We start from the raw sequence: 16943 nt of genomic DNA, 5'->3' as shown, positions 1-16943 counted from the left end.
TGACCTCTTCTCCTTCATGGAAGGGGACTGTCTGTCCTATACCTGTCCCATTGTATTTTGGAAGTGGGTAACTTGTTTTAAGAACCACAGATGGAGAGGAATTTTGCCCCTGGTCAGCTTCCCGCTGCCTCCCTCAGGCAGCGGTGTGGTTCTGTCTGTCCATTCAACACACATGAGCTGGCCCGCTCTGAGCCAGGTCCGGGGCCGAGCTCTGGGCTTCAGAGACTGCCCTGCCCACGAAGAGCTTACCACGCAAAGGAGTCACACACACAAGTGGCCGGTGCTCTAGAGAGTTCCAGGTGCTGTGAGGGAAGTCTGTCATAGGCATGGAGAGGGGGACTGGGTCGGAGCGGTCACTTCCATGTGGGGGGGATCCCTAGAATCATGACGCTGGAATTGCGCCTTGGATGAGGAGCGGGAATTGAGCAGGTGGAATGGGGCGTCATGGGCTAAAGTCTCGCATGTTGAAGGGGCCTTACAGCAAAATCAGGAGGGGTGAAATGGTTAGTGCTCAGGAGGGGGCCAAGTGTGGCTGAGAGGATTATCACTGCTGTGATTGTGAACTCCCAGGCTGCTGTATGCAGAGGACTTCGGCATACGGTATCTCACTGCATCCCCATAATCCCACTATGTGTATATTTTCACCTGCACTTTATAAATAGGGGAAATGAAGCTCAGTGAGGTTAAGGAACTTGTCCAAGGACATAGCCCATGACGGAAGAATGTGGGCCCAAATGCAGCCTGGCTAGAGTGCATGCTCTTGACTATCTCATGGGCCCTTCCCGTTCTGTCTGGGGTAGATGCTGGTGAGCGGTCGTACAAGTGCTGGAGTGCCTCGGTTAGGTTTGTGGAATAGCCCCGTGCTCTTGGCAGCAGGGTGGAGCAGGAGGGGTGTGTGGGAGTGAGGCTGTAGGCAGGAAGCCGTCGTGGGCCTTCTGATGGGAGATGATGTGACCTGAAGTGGGGCAGGAGAAGAGGAGGGGACAGATATGAGAGGGAGACTTTGCTGAATGTGGAGACCCACCTGGATGTGGATGAGGCGGGAAGGCCCGGGATGACTCCCAGGTTTCTGGCTTGACGACTGTGGTGGCATCACCATGGTGGGTGGGGAGCATATTGGAGAAGGCCATCTTTGGGGGCCTGCCAAGTGTGAGGGCATGGAGAGGGAAGTGGGTGTCAGGTGTGGGTCAGGGGCACACCTATCTCTCAGGCTCTGGTTTCCCACTGACGATGAATAGTTTTATCAGTGAATCTGTGAAAGTGTCCCCAGGGCTTACGGAATGGGGGTGCCCTCAGGCACCAAGACACACAGAAGAGTTACAGGGGAGATGGGTGTGCACTGCCGCTTTCCTCCCTTTCCCAAAAAAGTAAGAGATGGGGAGATCACATTTAAGTAGGCAGGATCAAGTTTGGTTTCCTGGAAGAATTGGCTAGAAGAGAAGATGGGGAATTTAGCAAGAAAAGCTACTGGCTTGGGCATAAAGCAGGAAAGCAACTGGTGCAGTCAACTAATGTTGTCTGTCCACAGATGAAAAGACACTTGCTTGGGATGAGGCAGAGGTTGGTCCGAGGGGTGATGGAAGTTAAAGTTGCAACCCGGTAGGCTGAGTCCATGTGGTAAAAGGCATGAATTCTAGGAGCTGATGAGCCCCTGAGACCAGACCTCTGTGCTTGTGTTGTTGTCCGGGTGACTCTGATGAACACCAGTGTTTGAGGACCACTGAGTCAGGCGAATCTTCAGTGCAGGGTGGGTGGATGGGGCTGCCTGGAGGCAGGCAGCCAGTTAGGAGGTGCTTGCAGGAGTCTAGGGTGAGGTAATGCAGGGACAGGTGAGGCTGTGGGAGCAGATGAGATCACCAGCAGTGAGCACTGGGAGAGAAGACCGTCTCTGGTCTGACTCAGCGGACCTTGGCTCTCCTGATTACATCCTTCTCCATCCTGAACCCTCTATGTGATTTCTAGGGCAGCACTTTCTCAATTTGCCTGGCTGTTCCTCCTCAGTCCCCTTTGTTGGTTCTTCTCCCTGATGGCTGTGTTGAAGTGTTCCAGAGAGTTCTGGGGCCTCTTGCTTTGCTTTGCTTTTTTCTTTTCTTTTCCCTTCCCTTCCCTTTCCTTCCATTTCCTCCTTCCTTCCGCTCTCTCTCCCTCTACACTACTTAGGTTACTTCATGCAGTTGTTTTAAATTCCATCTTGGTGAGATAGCTCCCAGATTCTCTCCAGCCAGACTTACCTCCAAACATCAGACTCATATTTCCAAATGCCTTACTCAGCATATCTTCCCTTTTTTTTTTTAAGATTTTATTTATTTATTTAATTGACAGAGAGAGAGACAGCAAGAGAGGGAACACAAGCAGGGGGAGTGGGAGACGGAGAAGCAAGCTTCCCGCCGAGAAGGGAACCCCATGCGGGGCTCGATCCCAGGACCCTGGGATCATGACCTGAGCCGAAGGCAGTCACTTAACTGACTGAGCCACCCAGGCGCCCCATCAGCATATCTTCCTAGTTGTCCCCTTCGGCATCTTTTTTTTTTTTTTTTAAGGATTATATTTATTTATTTATTTGAGAGAAAGAGAGAGAGCATGAGCGGGGAGGGGCAGAGGGAGAGGGAGAAGCAGATTCCTCGCTGAGCAAGGAGCCTGATGTGGGGCTCAATCCCAGGACCCTGGGATCATGACCTGAGCCGAAGGCAGACACTTAACCCAGGCGGCCCGCCCCTCCACCTTAGGCACCTTAAACTGAACGTTTCCAAAACCAATCTCCTGATCCCTCTTCCCTCCAGTTGCTCCTGCAGCCCTCCCAGTCTCCCAGAGACTCAGGGCAAAAACCTCATAGTCATTCTGACTCCTCTCTCCCATGTCCACTCCATCAGTATAGCTTGCTGGCTTTGCCTTCAATATATATCAAGAATTAGAACATTTACCACCTTCATTCTGGCCCAAGCTACCTTCATCTCTCACCTGGTTTTCCTGTGTTCACCGGTGCACTGCACCCCCACCAACCCTGTCCATTTTCAGCCAAAGTGTTCCTTTTTGAAAAGGTATATTAGATCCTCCTGTACTCCAAACCCTCTACAGGGTTTCTGTTTCAGAGGCAAAGTGGAAGGACGGTGTGCATCCTCAGGCAAGCTGCCTGATTTTTTGCTCATCGGCAAAGTGGGACAATTCGTAAGTGGTGTGTGGGGGATTACGTGAGACAGCATGGGATAAACCAGCGAGTAGCTAACAGACACCTGCGGAAGAGGAGGAAGGAACACACACGGAGTCTCTACTCTGTGCCCAGCACACCACACATACTACCTTTTTAAGTCATTTTGGTTGTTTTTATTTTGATCACTAGCATATATCAACACAGTTTAAACTGTCAAATAATTGTGCATGGTTTGTTAAAACAGCTGTTGTCTCCCCGCCTACCCATCCCCATTGCTCTTCCTCAGATGCAGCCTCTTTACATTTTTGAGTATTTTTATCCATATTGCTGAAGAAAGGCTTGTTCTGTTGCTTTGTTATTTTTTTCAGTTGTCATTATCTAGTGACTTCTGAGTCAGCACTCCATGCAGTGAGGAATCCTCCGCTGCCTTTCCAGCCCCACCCCCACTGCCCACAAGCGTGGTCCATCCCCACCAGGCTGCCCACACACTTCCAGTTAGATAAGGTCTGGGGTTACTTTTACTTTTTGGTTTCCATGCAATTCTTTTGTCACTTGCTTGGTTTTCTATTTTCTTATCATTGAATTAAACAACTTCCTCATCAGTGACACAAATCTCTTTGGGTGTTCTGATGTATGAGGTGTCCTGTGAATTTCGTGTTAGCGGAGAAATCTCTCCCCAAGCTTTGGGAAGCTCTCCAACATGGACTGGCTGCCCTTTTACGTTTGCTGCAGAGACGTTGCCCTTATGTCTCCTATCACTTCTCCGTGTCCTTGTGGGTTTATGTCTTTCAAAATAAATTCCTCTACTGTTGTTGTGGTGGATAGCTAAATTAGATGTTTGGTTCAGTCTGCGGTATTTCCCTGAGGTCGATCTTGTTTGCTTTCACTGGTAACAACGCAGTTTTATAGATGAGACCATTAAGTCTGAGAGGGGTTAAATAACTTGTCTAAAGACCCACAGCCATTATGTCACAGAGTGCATGTTTTAACTCAAGACTGTCTGGCTATGAAACCTATGATCTTTCTTCTTTGTGCTCTGAAAATAAAGGTGTTATTGGATGATATAGGATGTGATCGAGAATGTTAGCACTGCCATCAATTTCCCTTGTATGTCTTCCATCTTCCTGTTTTTTTTAAATACTGAAAATGGTTTCTTGCTCTCTTACCCCAAATTGATAAATTTCTTATACCTTAAGAAGCTGTCTCCCAAGCATAGGAATAGCAAGAGGTATTTCTTAAAATGACCATTTAAGAGCAGTTCTGGTTTCTGGGCAACCTGGAAATTGTGGGGAAAAGGCTTTGGTTGGTTGTGATACGGTGATGCTTCTTTACCACTTGGTGGCCGTGTGGGGAAGGAGGAGGTGTATGATGAGTCCAAGTTTGGTAGTGGTAGGTTCCTGGTTGAGGGTTCCTTCCCCAGGCCTTGCCTTCTACTTGGGGACACCGTCCTTCCCCACCCCTCTGCCTGGACGCAGCTGCCAAGGAGTCAGGTCCCAGCTCTGGCTCAGCTGTGTCCATGGCATAGAGACCTTGGAGGAGTAAGGGTACCAGGGACTCTGGATCTGTTCCTGATTCCTTCCTTCGTCTGGGCCATTGGCAGCCTGCCCAAGACACTTGCAGCTCTAACCACTTTTACTGACAGGAAGGTACTTTATAAAATGGAATGGAAACTTGCACTTCAGTATGGGTGGGATAAGGCAAGGTTACTTGCCCAAGATTTATCTTAATCAACAGTTCCTGCTAATGCAATATCTAAATTACTGCCCGCCTGAGAGTGCATCAGATAATGGGCGGCTAATTGTGGCTCACTTTCCAAACTTCAGAACCCTTAATACTGCACCCTGATCAACGTCCAGGTGCCCAACTGGCCTTTGTATGATGCAGTTCAGGTGGCTATGACATCTGTCACCAGACACTGTCATTCTAAAAACATGGCTGTCCCATGTTGGCTGGCTTTATAGCTACAGGGTCATTTTCTCTCTGCCTGGTAGCAAAGAGGGTCAAGTTCTGCGTTAGTGGGACATCGTCACAGATAGGAGGAAGACAGCGTCTAGAGAGGCCTGTGGGTGAAGGGAAGGGTGAATGGTACGTGGGCTACACCCTTTCTTACCATCCTGGCCTCTTCTTTGTAGCTAGGGATGAGCTAGTCTCTCGGTAAGAGACGTCTGCCTGCTCCTCCACCATCCAGTGCAGGGCTCCATGAATTGTCCAGGTGTCCGGAGAGAATGAAGGCTGGTTTTGGCCACTAGAACAACTGTCACTGTACTGAGCTCGTTAAAAGCACCATCATCCTCTGCCTGCCCCTCTCCTTCCTGGGCTGGGGCACACCCCTGCGAGGGAGTCCCCTGGGCACGCTGTCTCTTCCTCTGGCGTCCGTGCTGTGTCAGGCCCCTGGATGGGTCTCCTGTCATTGGTAGAGAATGTGATTTCACTTCCACTCCCCACCACCTGCTTAGAGCTTGCCCTGCTTTTCGCTTGGGCCTTTGGAGTCTTCCCTGGGATGTGGCTCTCTCCCAGCCGCTTTGGGTCGTCGCCTCTCACCTCGCTTCTCTCTAGGAGGCGTCCAAGCACCCTCCTTCTGGAGCTTTGTGCACTTAAGCCCCACATCCCTGATGAACCCAGGCTCCCAAGGGGGGTGCTGTGTCCCTGCAGGGATGAACAGACACTGAATGCTGCCATCTGGCGTGTTTGCCTCTGAGGCCCCAAGTTCCTTGAGGGCCGTGATTGTCCCATCCTGTGTTACCAACAGGAGCTCTAACCTTGACGGGGGTCAGAGAAGAAAACGCCTGCTAGCTGCCAGACCGGGAATGATTGGCAGCCTTGTGGCTTCCCTGTTCTGCTGAGAGTATTTGTGCTCACGGGGGGAGCTGGAGGCCTTACATCGATGGCATGTTTGGCCCTTCCAAGGTCTGTCTGTCCCCCACACCGCTGACACCTCACAGCTGCCCTGTGATGGCAGCTGGCGAGGCCCCTTCTTACCCAGGTGTCCTGCCATCGCCCCAGACCTAGGAGGTCTGGAACTGAGCTCATCCGCTGCCGGAAACAGGTTCTGGCTTCTGAGCGCTCCCAACTACCGGCCCAGGCTCCCAGGGTGTACATATGATACACCTTTGACTCACGTTTCACTTCACACCACCTCCCACGGGTCCACCCAACTTGCTATTTGCCAAGTACAAACTCATCACTGGGCAGAAGGCCCGTGGGCCTCCTTTTATGGCCCTTCTACTGCAGGGGAATGTGGCCTGGGCCCTCCGGGCTGGGTACCTTCCAACTGTCCTCTCCCCTTCTACCCTGCTAAGAGGGCCCCATGTGGGGCCTGTCTGTTGAAATAGGAGAACTTCCTTCTCAAAAACCTGTCCTGTTTACATCTGAGGCCACTTGGTGTGTTGTGTACCGACATCCAGACCCCTGAAGTGGTGGGTGTGACTCCAAGCTCCTCTCATTACCTGCCCTTGTCACACTTATGTGAATTCCGTGGACGGTTTTGACTCATCATGAGCAGCTGGATGCTCCGGTAGAATCTCACCAACCATTGTGATATTTGCCAACTCCATCCTGCCCTTACATGCTTCTCTGCTTTTCCACCCCCTCTGCCTGGAATAGCATTCTCCTTATCTTCTGAGAAAGCTTCTACTCATCCTTCAAGACCCAGGGAAGCAGCATACCTGCCTCAATCAGCATATACCCCATATTGCATCATAATTATTTGTTTTTACTGTTGTCTTCACTAGACTGCCTGGTCCATGGGGGCGGGGACTAGGTCTGATTTATCAATATCTCCCTAGTATGCAGCATTACAGGGTTCAGGGAATGTTGGTGGAATGGACCTACCCATTATTCACAAGTATTTACTCATAAATTTCTGAGTGCCAGGCACTCTGCTAGGCACTGGGCATATAGGGGTGAACAAGGCAGACAGGGTCCCCCTGCCTCCATGGGGAGGTAAGCAAGGCCAGTTAGCAAGGAAGAAAGTATATGGACTAGATACTTTAGAATTGCTGTGCTTCAAAGGGCTGCTGTAGATGGAGGTGTGCAAGGAAGGCCTCTCTCCGAAGACACATGGGAGCTGAAACCTGGAAGATGAGGAGAAACCAGCCATGCAGAGAGCTGGGAAAGCACACTCAGGGCTGAGGGGATGGCAAGTGGAAAGTTGCAGAGTAGAAGGTCTTGGAGTGTTGGGGGGAAGACAGGAGACCAATGCTGCTAGAACATGAGCAATGGGGAGAGCAACATGGAGTTGGCCTCGCCAGATCCTACACTGCCTCTTTAGAGGTCACAGTGAGCGAGCAGTTTGGATTTTTTTCAGGAGTAGGGGAAAGTCCTCAGAGGGAATTATTTCAGACTTTCAATGTCTCTGAACAGGTGGGAATGTGCCGATTATTGCCCTGCTTCTGCTTCACCCCACTTTCCTGCTACCTCTCCTTTCTCCCCCACTCCCGCCCCGCCCCCAAGCTTGCTTCCAATTAGGCCCTGAGATCTGCACACGGGCGTTTGGGGTCCCCAGCTGTCTGGCTGCTCTTCTCAGCAGGGGCAGCTCTGTTCCTTGTGCAGCCTTGCCTGGCTCCTGCCACAGCCCTGAGGTGCCGACGAGGCTCCCACCCCCTCCACAAGCTCCCATTCTCATTCCCGAGTTGATTGTGCAATGGTTCTTGGCCTGCTGAAGCCCAGTGCCTGTTCCCAAACCCTCCTTGGCCTTTGCGCCTATGAATCACCGCCTTCCCCCTCCACACACATCGTTGCTTATCTCTCTTTGCCATGCCCAGGGGAACCAGCCTCTTGGACTTACCTGGGTTCTCCCTCCCGGAGCCTACCCTATTGAGTTTAAAGTCTCTCCTCCAGTGAGCTGTCCTGGCACAAATACCTCCTGAGATTATTGCCTTACTTCAAAAACAAAAAGAAAAACAGCTAGCTTATGTTGAGCACTTACTATCTGTAAGGGAATGTACTAAGTATTTTCTATGAAATATTAATTCCTCATTTAATCATGACGTCAACATGGTGAATCAAGTGCTGGTATTATCCCCATTTTACAGATGAGGATACTGAGGCTCAGAGATCACGTAGTAAATGGCAGAGCAGTGTTTGAACCCAGACTATTTGAACTGCTACTGCCTGGTACAGTCCCCTGTGGTTCTTTGTAGTCCTAAAATCTTTATCCACACCATCTCCAAAGCCACTTCCCTATGGCTGCTCACTTTGCTTTCTTCTCTTTGAAAGTCCAACTCCACAGGGAACATGGGCCGAGACCCTCAGGACCCCCTGTTTCCTGACCCGTGCCATCCTGGGGTAGAGGAGCCAGGCCTCTGTTCTCCATAGCGCTTATGCCCATTGGGTACACACGGGGCTTTTGCTGAAGGAGCAAACAACAGTTCCTGCCTCCAGTTTATGGATGTGAACTAGGGATTGCAAATACTGTTGTCAGTCTCTCCCTGCCAGCCAGGGAGCAGGTGGGAAGCAAGAAAAATGAGAAGAGGCTGCAGGAAGACAGTTTAGCTGAAAGACCTTTTGTAGAGGCAGGGTTGTCCAGAGATGGCACCAACCGCCATCTTCCCCCTTAGACGGGAGACTCAGCACGGGGGGAGTGGCTGCACTGTGTGTCCTTGGAGACGCCCTTCAGGCCTGAGGAGATGGGATGCTGCACCTTGCATGGTGTTGGGTAGAGTAGAACTCACATGGTAAGAGGAAGGGCTCCAAGTTCCTGGGACAGAACTCTCCCCACGACAGCGTGCCTGCAGCTTTCCGAGGCCCTTTGGACCATCCGAGAAGTGAAAGTGGTCGTGGGGTCTCAGCCGGGGTCACACCTACCCAACCAAAGCATTGCAGGTGCAGGAGGATGCAGCCGGGAGACAGCTGTGTGCCTGCTGAGACCATCGCAACCCCCGCTGCAGGGCACACCCTCTGTCCCTGACTCGCAGAGGCGCTTCCCCCGTGCTGGAGGCAGCTTCTGGAACCTGGGACTCTAACAATGGCTCTTCATTTCAGGAGTGAGCTGGATCGCATGCTAAAGGTTCGTGGAGACGGCGCACTCGTGCCAGGAGGGCAAGGCTCGAGAGATGACAGAATCGGGGGCTCGCCCGCCAGGATCCTGTGGGAGTGTGCTGCGCCACGATGCAGGAGGGCTGGCGGGCTTGCGCACAGCACGTGGACCTCTCTCTGACTTTTCCTTTGTTCTGTGCTTGCATTTTCAGTAGGAGAAGGAGGAGACCGAGGGGAAAGAGTCATGGCTTCGGATGCCAGTCACGCTCTGGAAGCTGCTCTGGAGCAAATGGACGGGATCATCGCAGGTACGGGCAGGGAGCCCTCACCACTCACGGCTTGCCCTCCACACTTGAGGAACCCTTTTCCCTCCTGACCTTTCTTTCTGGCACAGCGAGAAGCCCCTCGGTAGATGTATTGTCTTTCACTGTGCGTGCCATCTCTTTGTGTAGGAGTTCAGACTCGTAGGATTCTTTGATACATGGTGTGAGGTTAGGGCTGCCAAGACGGCGTGGGCGCACCGCACGGTGGCAGGTCTCCGATTGCGGCACGGCGTGGGTCCTGGCTCGGAGGCAGTTTGGCTGCAATAAGATCACTTTTACTGAAAATTGGCCAGAGCACATCATGGCTCATCATAGTCGAGCCGAAAGGAAACTCCAAGCCTGGCGACTTTGCCACCGTAATGCCCATGTCAGCTCCCTTCCCCAGCTGGTCTCCAGTGTGTTTGGGAATCCGGAGGCAGTTTGGTATCGATTCACCTCATTGCCTAAAGATTGTTCTTGGGGCACCTGGGTGGCTCAGTCGGTTAAGCATCTGACTCTTTTTCTTTTTTTTTTTAAAGATTTTATTTATTTGGGAGAAAGTGAGAGTGTGAGCAGGGGGGAGGGGGAGAGGGAGAGGGAGAAGCAGACTCCCCTCTGAACAGGGAGCCTGACATGGGGCTTTATCCCAGGACACTGGGATCATGACCAGAGATGAAGGCAGATGCTTAACTGACTGAGCCACCCAGGTGCCCTGGCATCTGACTCTTGATTTTGGCTCAGGTCATGATCTCAGGGTTCTGGGATCGATCCAGCCCCACGTCAAGCTCCGTGCTCAGCAGGGAGTCTGCCTGAGGATTCTCTCTCTCCCTCTCTCTCTGCCCATCCTGCTCGTACTCTCTCTCTCTCTCTCAAATAAATAAATAAATCTTAAAAAAAGAGAGAGAGAATGTTCTTTATGTTCTTTATGCCATATTGTATGTTACGTATATAACTGACTTATTCATATTCGCCAGTTAGGAATATTCCCTAGAAAAGATCCAGCAAAACTGGTTAATTGGAAAAGGCTGCCAGTGGGCTGTTTGGGCTAATTAACTCTGCAACAGGGGGAACCCACGCCCGTATTGATTAGAATAAACCTGTCATTGCAAATCTTTCCCGAAGATCCCAGGTCCTCTTTCTGTCCTGACCTGATAACAAGTACGTGACCTTATTTGCCATGCCGGGCATGCTTCTTTGGGGCTTTGCTCCTCGTCGTGTGGAGCTTCAGCTGGAGGAGGCCGGGGAGGGGGGTTTGGGCTGAGTGTGGCTAAAGCCCAGGATGTGCGTGGGTACCTGATACTGCCCCATTGCCCCTTGCCAGGCATTTGCTGCTTCTTCCACCCTGCAGAGAGAATCGGACTCACGGAGGGTTCTGGGTGTTGGTGCCTGGGGTGGGGGTGGGGTTGTGGGTTGAAGAGTCTTCATGTTCTTGGTGACGCTGTAACATGTTCTAGCTGTCATCTGTCAGGCTCTTAGTTTCTCAGTGAACAGAAGGGCTCTTGAGAGCCCTGACTAATGCTTTCCAGAGGCTCCATAGATTGGGATGTCCTGTCTAGGTTAGGGCCTCCGAAGCCCCACCAAGAGGAAACAGTCAAGAGCGCAGATTTCCTAGCCGTACTTTCATAGAGTCAAACCTGGAAGCTGCCAGGGGCTCATGTGAATTGAGATCGGAGCCACAGGGTCAGACCCTCACACCTTAGAGCTCTTGGATGGCTGTGAGGGATGAATGGACACCTCCTAAAGAAGGCAGCTGGTATGGGGTCATTCCTCTCCCTGCCTCCCAATTTCTCCACATTGGCATTCCGAAAATGATGAGGCCTCTGGCAACATGCCCTGTCTCAGAGAGCTGTATGTGACCCTTGGGGCTTTGCCTTAATACAGGATCTGCAGGTGAGGATCTGGGATGGACAAGGAGGAAAGGCCCTTGGCATGGGTTGTGCAGAACCCAGGAGGCCCATCCTTCTGCCTTCCTAGCACAAAGTTCTCCCTCCTTCTTCCCTTTCCTTCATCCTCCACCTTGGCTGATTCCTCCTAGGAGGGCTCCTCGGGCTGCTGTGCCTGGAACAGGTGTGAGAGCTTGTAGAGAGGCGATTCTAAGACATCCCAAGGCACTCTTTGCAGATTGGTCAGGAGGAACCCCTGCAGCCAGGCTGCTTGGCTCAAATCCTAGCTCTACAACAAGCTATTTACCTGACCCAGGCCTCAGTTTCCTCATACTCAGAATGGGAATAATAATAGTACCCACCTTAGAGGGTTGCTATGTTTACATACATAAGGTGCCAAGAACAGTCCTAAGCACTATAAAATGTTAGCTTTCAGTAAATTAATGAGGGATAAAAAATCTTTATTATGTTACATCTTCTCTAGGGACACAGTAGAGTTCTTACTTATTCAGGACCTCATCTCACCCATTTGAGTTTTGTGTCTTTCATTGAATAAGGCTTGTGCGTGCCTTGCTAGACTCGCCTGGGGTCTGCAAGATTCATGCATAGTCTTCTGAGTAGTCTCTGCCCTGTTCCTGGCCCTCTCCAGGCTGTCTTCCACAGAGCAGTAGAACGATCCTTGAAACGTACATCAAATCACAGCATTCCTCTCTCCAAAGCTCGTCAGGGGCTGCCCATCTCAGGATTAAATCTGAAGTCCTCAACGGAGCCAGCACTTCTAGACGTGATCTGGCCTTTGGCCGCCTTTATGGCCACACCTCCTACCACTTTCCTTCTGGCTTAACCTTGCTTTAGCCTGCACGCTAGCTGTCTCAGGACCTTTGTGCTTGCTGCCCCCTTTGCTGGAATGCTGTCCTCCAGATACCCTCCGGTCTGATCTCTGCCACAATGTTGCCACATCAGAGAGGTCTTCTCTGATCCTCTCTAATTAGCATCACCCCCTCCTATCACTCTCTCCTGATAATCCTGTTTATATTTCTTCACAGCACTGATCACCACCTGACCTATTACATTCACATTTGTCTCTTTGTGTGTCGACGGCTTCCTGAACCAAATTGTAAGTTCCCTGAGGACTGAGGCTTTGCTGCTCCGTCTCCAGCACCTCAGTTGGTCTGAGCACATGTTAGGTGTTTAATAAGTCCTTGTCACATACACCTTTCATTTACTTTTGTGAATAGGAGCCGGTTGTTTGTTTCTATACGTACCTTCTTCTCTGTGCACTGAACTTCATTTATTGTTTTCTCTGGTGCCTTTCACTGATTCTTTTGGGCCCACAAATCACTCATTTTTTTTGAAGATTCTGTGATTGGCATGTCCTGTGAACCATCTCTCAAGTACTAATTGTCTCACACAGACATTGGACAGGAGCTATTTGGCAGATGATTGAACATTGAGGTAATTAGTGAGTGTCTGGAGGGTATGCGTTCTACATCTTGTGATGACAAGAATGATAATTATTTTTTTTTAATTTTTTAAAAAGATTTCATTTATTTATTTGAGAGAGAGAGCATGAGCAGGGGGTAGGGGTAGAGGGAGAAGCAGACTCCCCGCTGAGCAGGGAGCCCAAGGTGGGACTCGATCCCGGGACGCTGGGATCATGACCAGAGGTGAAGGCAGATGCTTAACCGACTGAGCCACTCAGGCGTCCCAAGAATGATAATTATTGAATGTCTTCGTGCAGGATACTCTTCTGCAAGATTATTAATACCCTCCTCATATTCAAGGTGGTTGGGCCAAACTGGACCAAAGAGCTTAAGAGCTTTTCTGGTTGTTAATGTGGACTAGGGAGTTAGACTTTTGGGGTTTGAATCCCAGCTCCATCACTTAGGACTGGCTGTGGGATCTTTAGACAAACTGTTTAATCCCTATCTGAGCTCAGTTTCCTCATATATAAAATAGTGGTATTAGTACCTATCTCATATTATTGGGGGGATTAAGTTAATGCAAATAAGGCACATAGGAAGTGCTCAGTTGGTATAAGTTACTTTGTTGAGATTAGTACTGACATTATGATTTTTACCACCCAAGGTCACGGATTTTGAGTCCAGGGCCATCTGAGCCTCTTCCGGGCTGCTTTTATGCCTGCATCGGTTTTATGATGATGTGTAATAGAGCCCCGGGGGCTCCGTGGGGCCGTCTGTAGAGAAGAGTTAACTGGGAGCGGGGTCAAGTTCTGTTCTTGCTCCCAGTCCCCTAGCCAGAGTGTCTCTGCTCTCGTCTCTCTTACACATCAGACTTCCGAGTGAGGGTTCCTTTGCTGCAAGGGTGACAGCCAAGGGAAGGTGTGAAACTTGCATTACCACATCATGATGCCACAAATCCCACAGAAACGACATTGTTATGTGAACATTTAGCTCGTCCTTTCTGCGTTTCTATCTCATAGTAATTTGAGTGACGTCAAGTGATGCCAACAGTACCAAACACGGTTGCTTTTGCATCTGTTGAGGTGCTCGGATGAGTACCCAAGGGCTGTATTCTCTCCTTTTCTGAAGACACAATTACCACTTACTTCAAATGGAAGAAATTTTTATAGACTTCCTGTGTGCCCCACATAGCAATCATTTATGCAAAAACAACACGGATTCCTCCTAAAATGGACACAGTTCATTCAGTAATGATTGTTCATAGTTATAACACTACGGAACAAGGGATTTCCCTTAATTAATTACTCTGTGTACTATGATAGGCTCAGGTTCACTTTCTGAAACTCTTTCCAAAAAGAGCACACTTAGGGCATGGGATATCAGGATTCGTGTAATTAAATCTTTAAGGCAAAAAAAAAAAAAAAAAGGTGTCATGGTGGTCCTTATCTCTAAGCACCCAGTGGTTCTGGAGGTGTGAGGAAAAGAAATGCCTTGCAAGCAGAAACAGGACTAATAAATGAAACTCCTTATAAGGTTGAATTCTTGAAACCTGAATGGAGTTTCCTGGGTGTGATGGTACTTGATTGGAACCCCAAAATTCTGTGCCAGGAAGTTGGAAAGTGGTGACTTAAAGACCCTAGCCCCTTGTCAAAATGATTTGTTTCTAGTACAAAAGACCACTGTTGTTAGCTTCCAGTACAATGTTAACCTTTGCTCTTGTTCCTGATTAATCCCTGTGATTTGGCCTGCAAATAATACCCTAATTGAATTACACTCTTGACAATTGCAGCTGAACTATATAATGCTGAAGTACATCCCTCTGGGTAACCCAGAGCAACTGCCACATATTCTCATTTTGCATAAGGCTTAATTTGTGGGCTGACAGGTTCAGTGGCTGCCCTGCGAGGCCATTTCTGTAATATACCAGAGAACCCCGTGGTCAGGACACAGAGGACCACGCATTCCTCTTCACCATAGCAGGGGGTCACTCAGGCAGTCCTCTGCAAGCTGTACCCACCAATGAGGACTAGGTAAAAGGAGCCTGTTTTATGACAATTAAAAAAAGAGGTTGCTCTGGGCCTTTCTGCTAACTCTGATTCGTGTCTGGGTGGTTTTTGTTTTGTTTTGTTTTGTTTTGTTTTTTAAGATTTAGATCGGGGGCAGAGAAAGTTCTGGTCAAGACTGAGATTATTCACCTTGACTGTTGAATGACTTCAGCTGTGGCAGTAAAGGCTGTTCAGGAGTCCATGCTCTGAACATGCTCTGTTAACTGGCCTTGTCCGGGCCCTCTCTGAGGTGGGTCAGCACGTAGCAGTCATCAGTAAGGGAGAGGCAGAACCGAAACCTGCCTGTTTCCCATTCAGGATTCAGGTTGAGAGCGCTTGGCTCTGATTCTGACCCAGAGACAGGCAGAGTGGAAGTTTGGAGGTGTCCAGTGGGCTGAGGTATCAAAGACTAATCTTTATGTAAAAAGATCAAAATGGCCCTCGGTGGCAAGCACTGTTCGACAGCCATCATTCTGATTTTTCCTCTTACTGGCAGAACCCTCCTCCACAACTTCAGGGCTGCGTGGCCTCATTTTCTATTCTCTGAGAGAGTTTGAGTAAAACTGGAATTATCAGTTCTTCCTTACATACTTGCTGTAGTTGTAGGTATAGGAACCAACCTACAAAACCAAGTGAAAGATTTTATTTTCTTCATGGTTATAAACAATGGTTCAATTCTCAGTTGAGTTTTGGCAGTTTATACCTATCTAACCGTCTAATTTTACTGAGATCTTTAATTTTGTTTCTTGGGTTTTTTTTATAGATTTTATTATATTTATATTATTATTATTTTTTTTTTTTTTTTAAGATTTTTTATTTATTTGCGAGAGAGAGAATGAGAGACAGAGAGCATGAGAGGGAGGAGGGTCAGAGGGAGAAGCAGACTCCCTGCTGAGCAGGGAGCCCGATGTGGGACTCGATCCCGGGACTCCAGGATCATGACCTGAGCCGAAGGCAGTCGCTTAACCAACTGAGCCACCCAGGCGCCCTATATTTATATTATTATGGATTTTATTTATTTATTTGAGAGAGAGAGAGCACACTGGTGCATGTGCAAGTGGGGGCAGGAGCAGAGGGGGAGGGAGAGGAAGAAGGAAAGAATCCGAAGCGGACTCCATGCCCCAGCAGGAGCGCAATAAGGGCTCGGTCTCACAACCCTGAGATCATGACCTGAGCCGAAACCAAGAGTCGGATGCTTAACCCACTGAGCCAACCAGGTGCCCCCAGGTCTTTATAGTTTTGTTAACATAAACATGCTATCATATATATTTTTTAAAGATTTATTTATTTGAGAGAGAGAGCACGCGCATGTGTATGCTGCTGAGTGGGGGTAGGGGCAGAGGGAGTGAGAGAATCTCAAGCAGATTCTATGCTGAGCGCAGAGCCCTCTTGGGGCTTGATCTCAGGACGCTGAGATCATGACCTGAGCTGAAATCAAGAGCTGGTCGCTTAACCTGAGGCACCCAGGCGCCCTATAGCTATCATGTTTTTTAAAGATCTGCTACACTTATGTCTCTGTTTATACTCCTAATACTGCCTAATTGTACTCTCTATTTTTTTAACTTGCCAGAGTTATCTTTTTTCCTTTTTTTTTTTTTTTTTTTGAGAGAGAGAATGTGAGGGGAGAGAGAGAATCTTAAGCAGGCTCCATGCCCAGTACGGGACCAGCACAGGGCTCAATCTTAAAACTCTTGAGATCATGACCTGAGCCAAAATCAAGAGTTGGACACTTAACCAACTGAGCCACCCAGGTGCCACTTGCCAGAGTTATCTTTTTTATTATTATTTTCAAAGAACTGACTTTTGCCTTTGCTGATCAGTCTCCATTACACATGAGTGGTATGTTTGTGTATATTATTTATTCTGTAAATAGATAAATATGTATATATATTAGTTCAGGTTCTCCAGAGAAACAAAACCAATATTGTGTGTGTGTGTGTGTGTCTGTGTGTAGAGAGAGATTTCTTTTATTTTTTTTTAAGAGTTTATTTATTTATTTGACAGAGAGAGAGAGCACAAGTAGGCAGAGTGGCAGGCAGAGGGAGAAGCAGGCTCCCCACTGAGCAAGGAGCCCGATGCGGGACTTGAGCCCAGGAGCCTGGGATCATGACCTGAGCCAAAGGCAGATGCTTAACCAACTGAGCCACCCAGGTGTCCCGAGAGAG

The 16943-nt window shown here is 49.2% G+C and overlaps 1 protein-coding gene across 4 annotated transcripts in view; it reads left to right on the top strand.

The window, feature by feature from the left end:
• The window catches only part of PPFIBP2 (PPFIB scaffold protein 2), a 160909-nt gene that overhangs the window by 22433 nt on the left and 121533 nt on the right, over nucleotides 1-16943 (top strand). For all 4 annotated transcript variants that reach the window (XM_078058441.1, XM_078058439.1, XM_078058440.1 and 1 more), the window contains exon 2: nucleotides 9337-9432. In XM_078058441.1, the coding sequence (XP_077914567.1) occupies nucleotides 9369-9432 (64 nt within the window). In that variant the 5' untranslated portion in view covers nucleotides 9337-9368. The remainder of the gene's footprint in view (nucleotides 1-9336; nucleotides 9433-16943) is intronic.

Source organism: Halichoerus grypus, chromosome 11, assembly GCF_964656455.1.
Source record: "Halichoerus grypus chromosome 11, mHalGry1.hap1.1, whole genome shotgun sequence".
Lineage (NCBI taxonomy): Eukaryota > Metazoa > Chordata > Mammalia > Carnivora > Phocidae > Halichoerus > Halichoerus grypus.
This window is presented reverse-complemented; position numbering and strand designations above follow the sequence as displayed.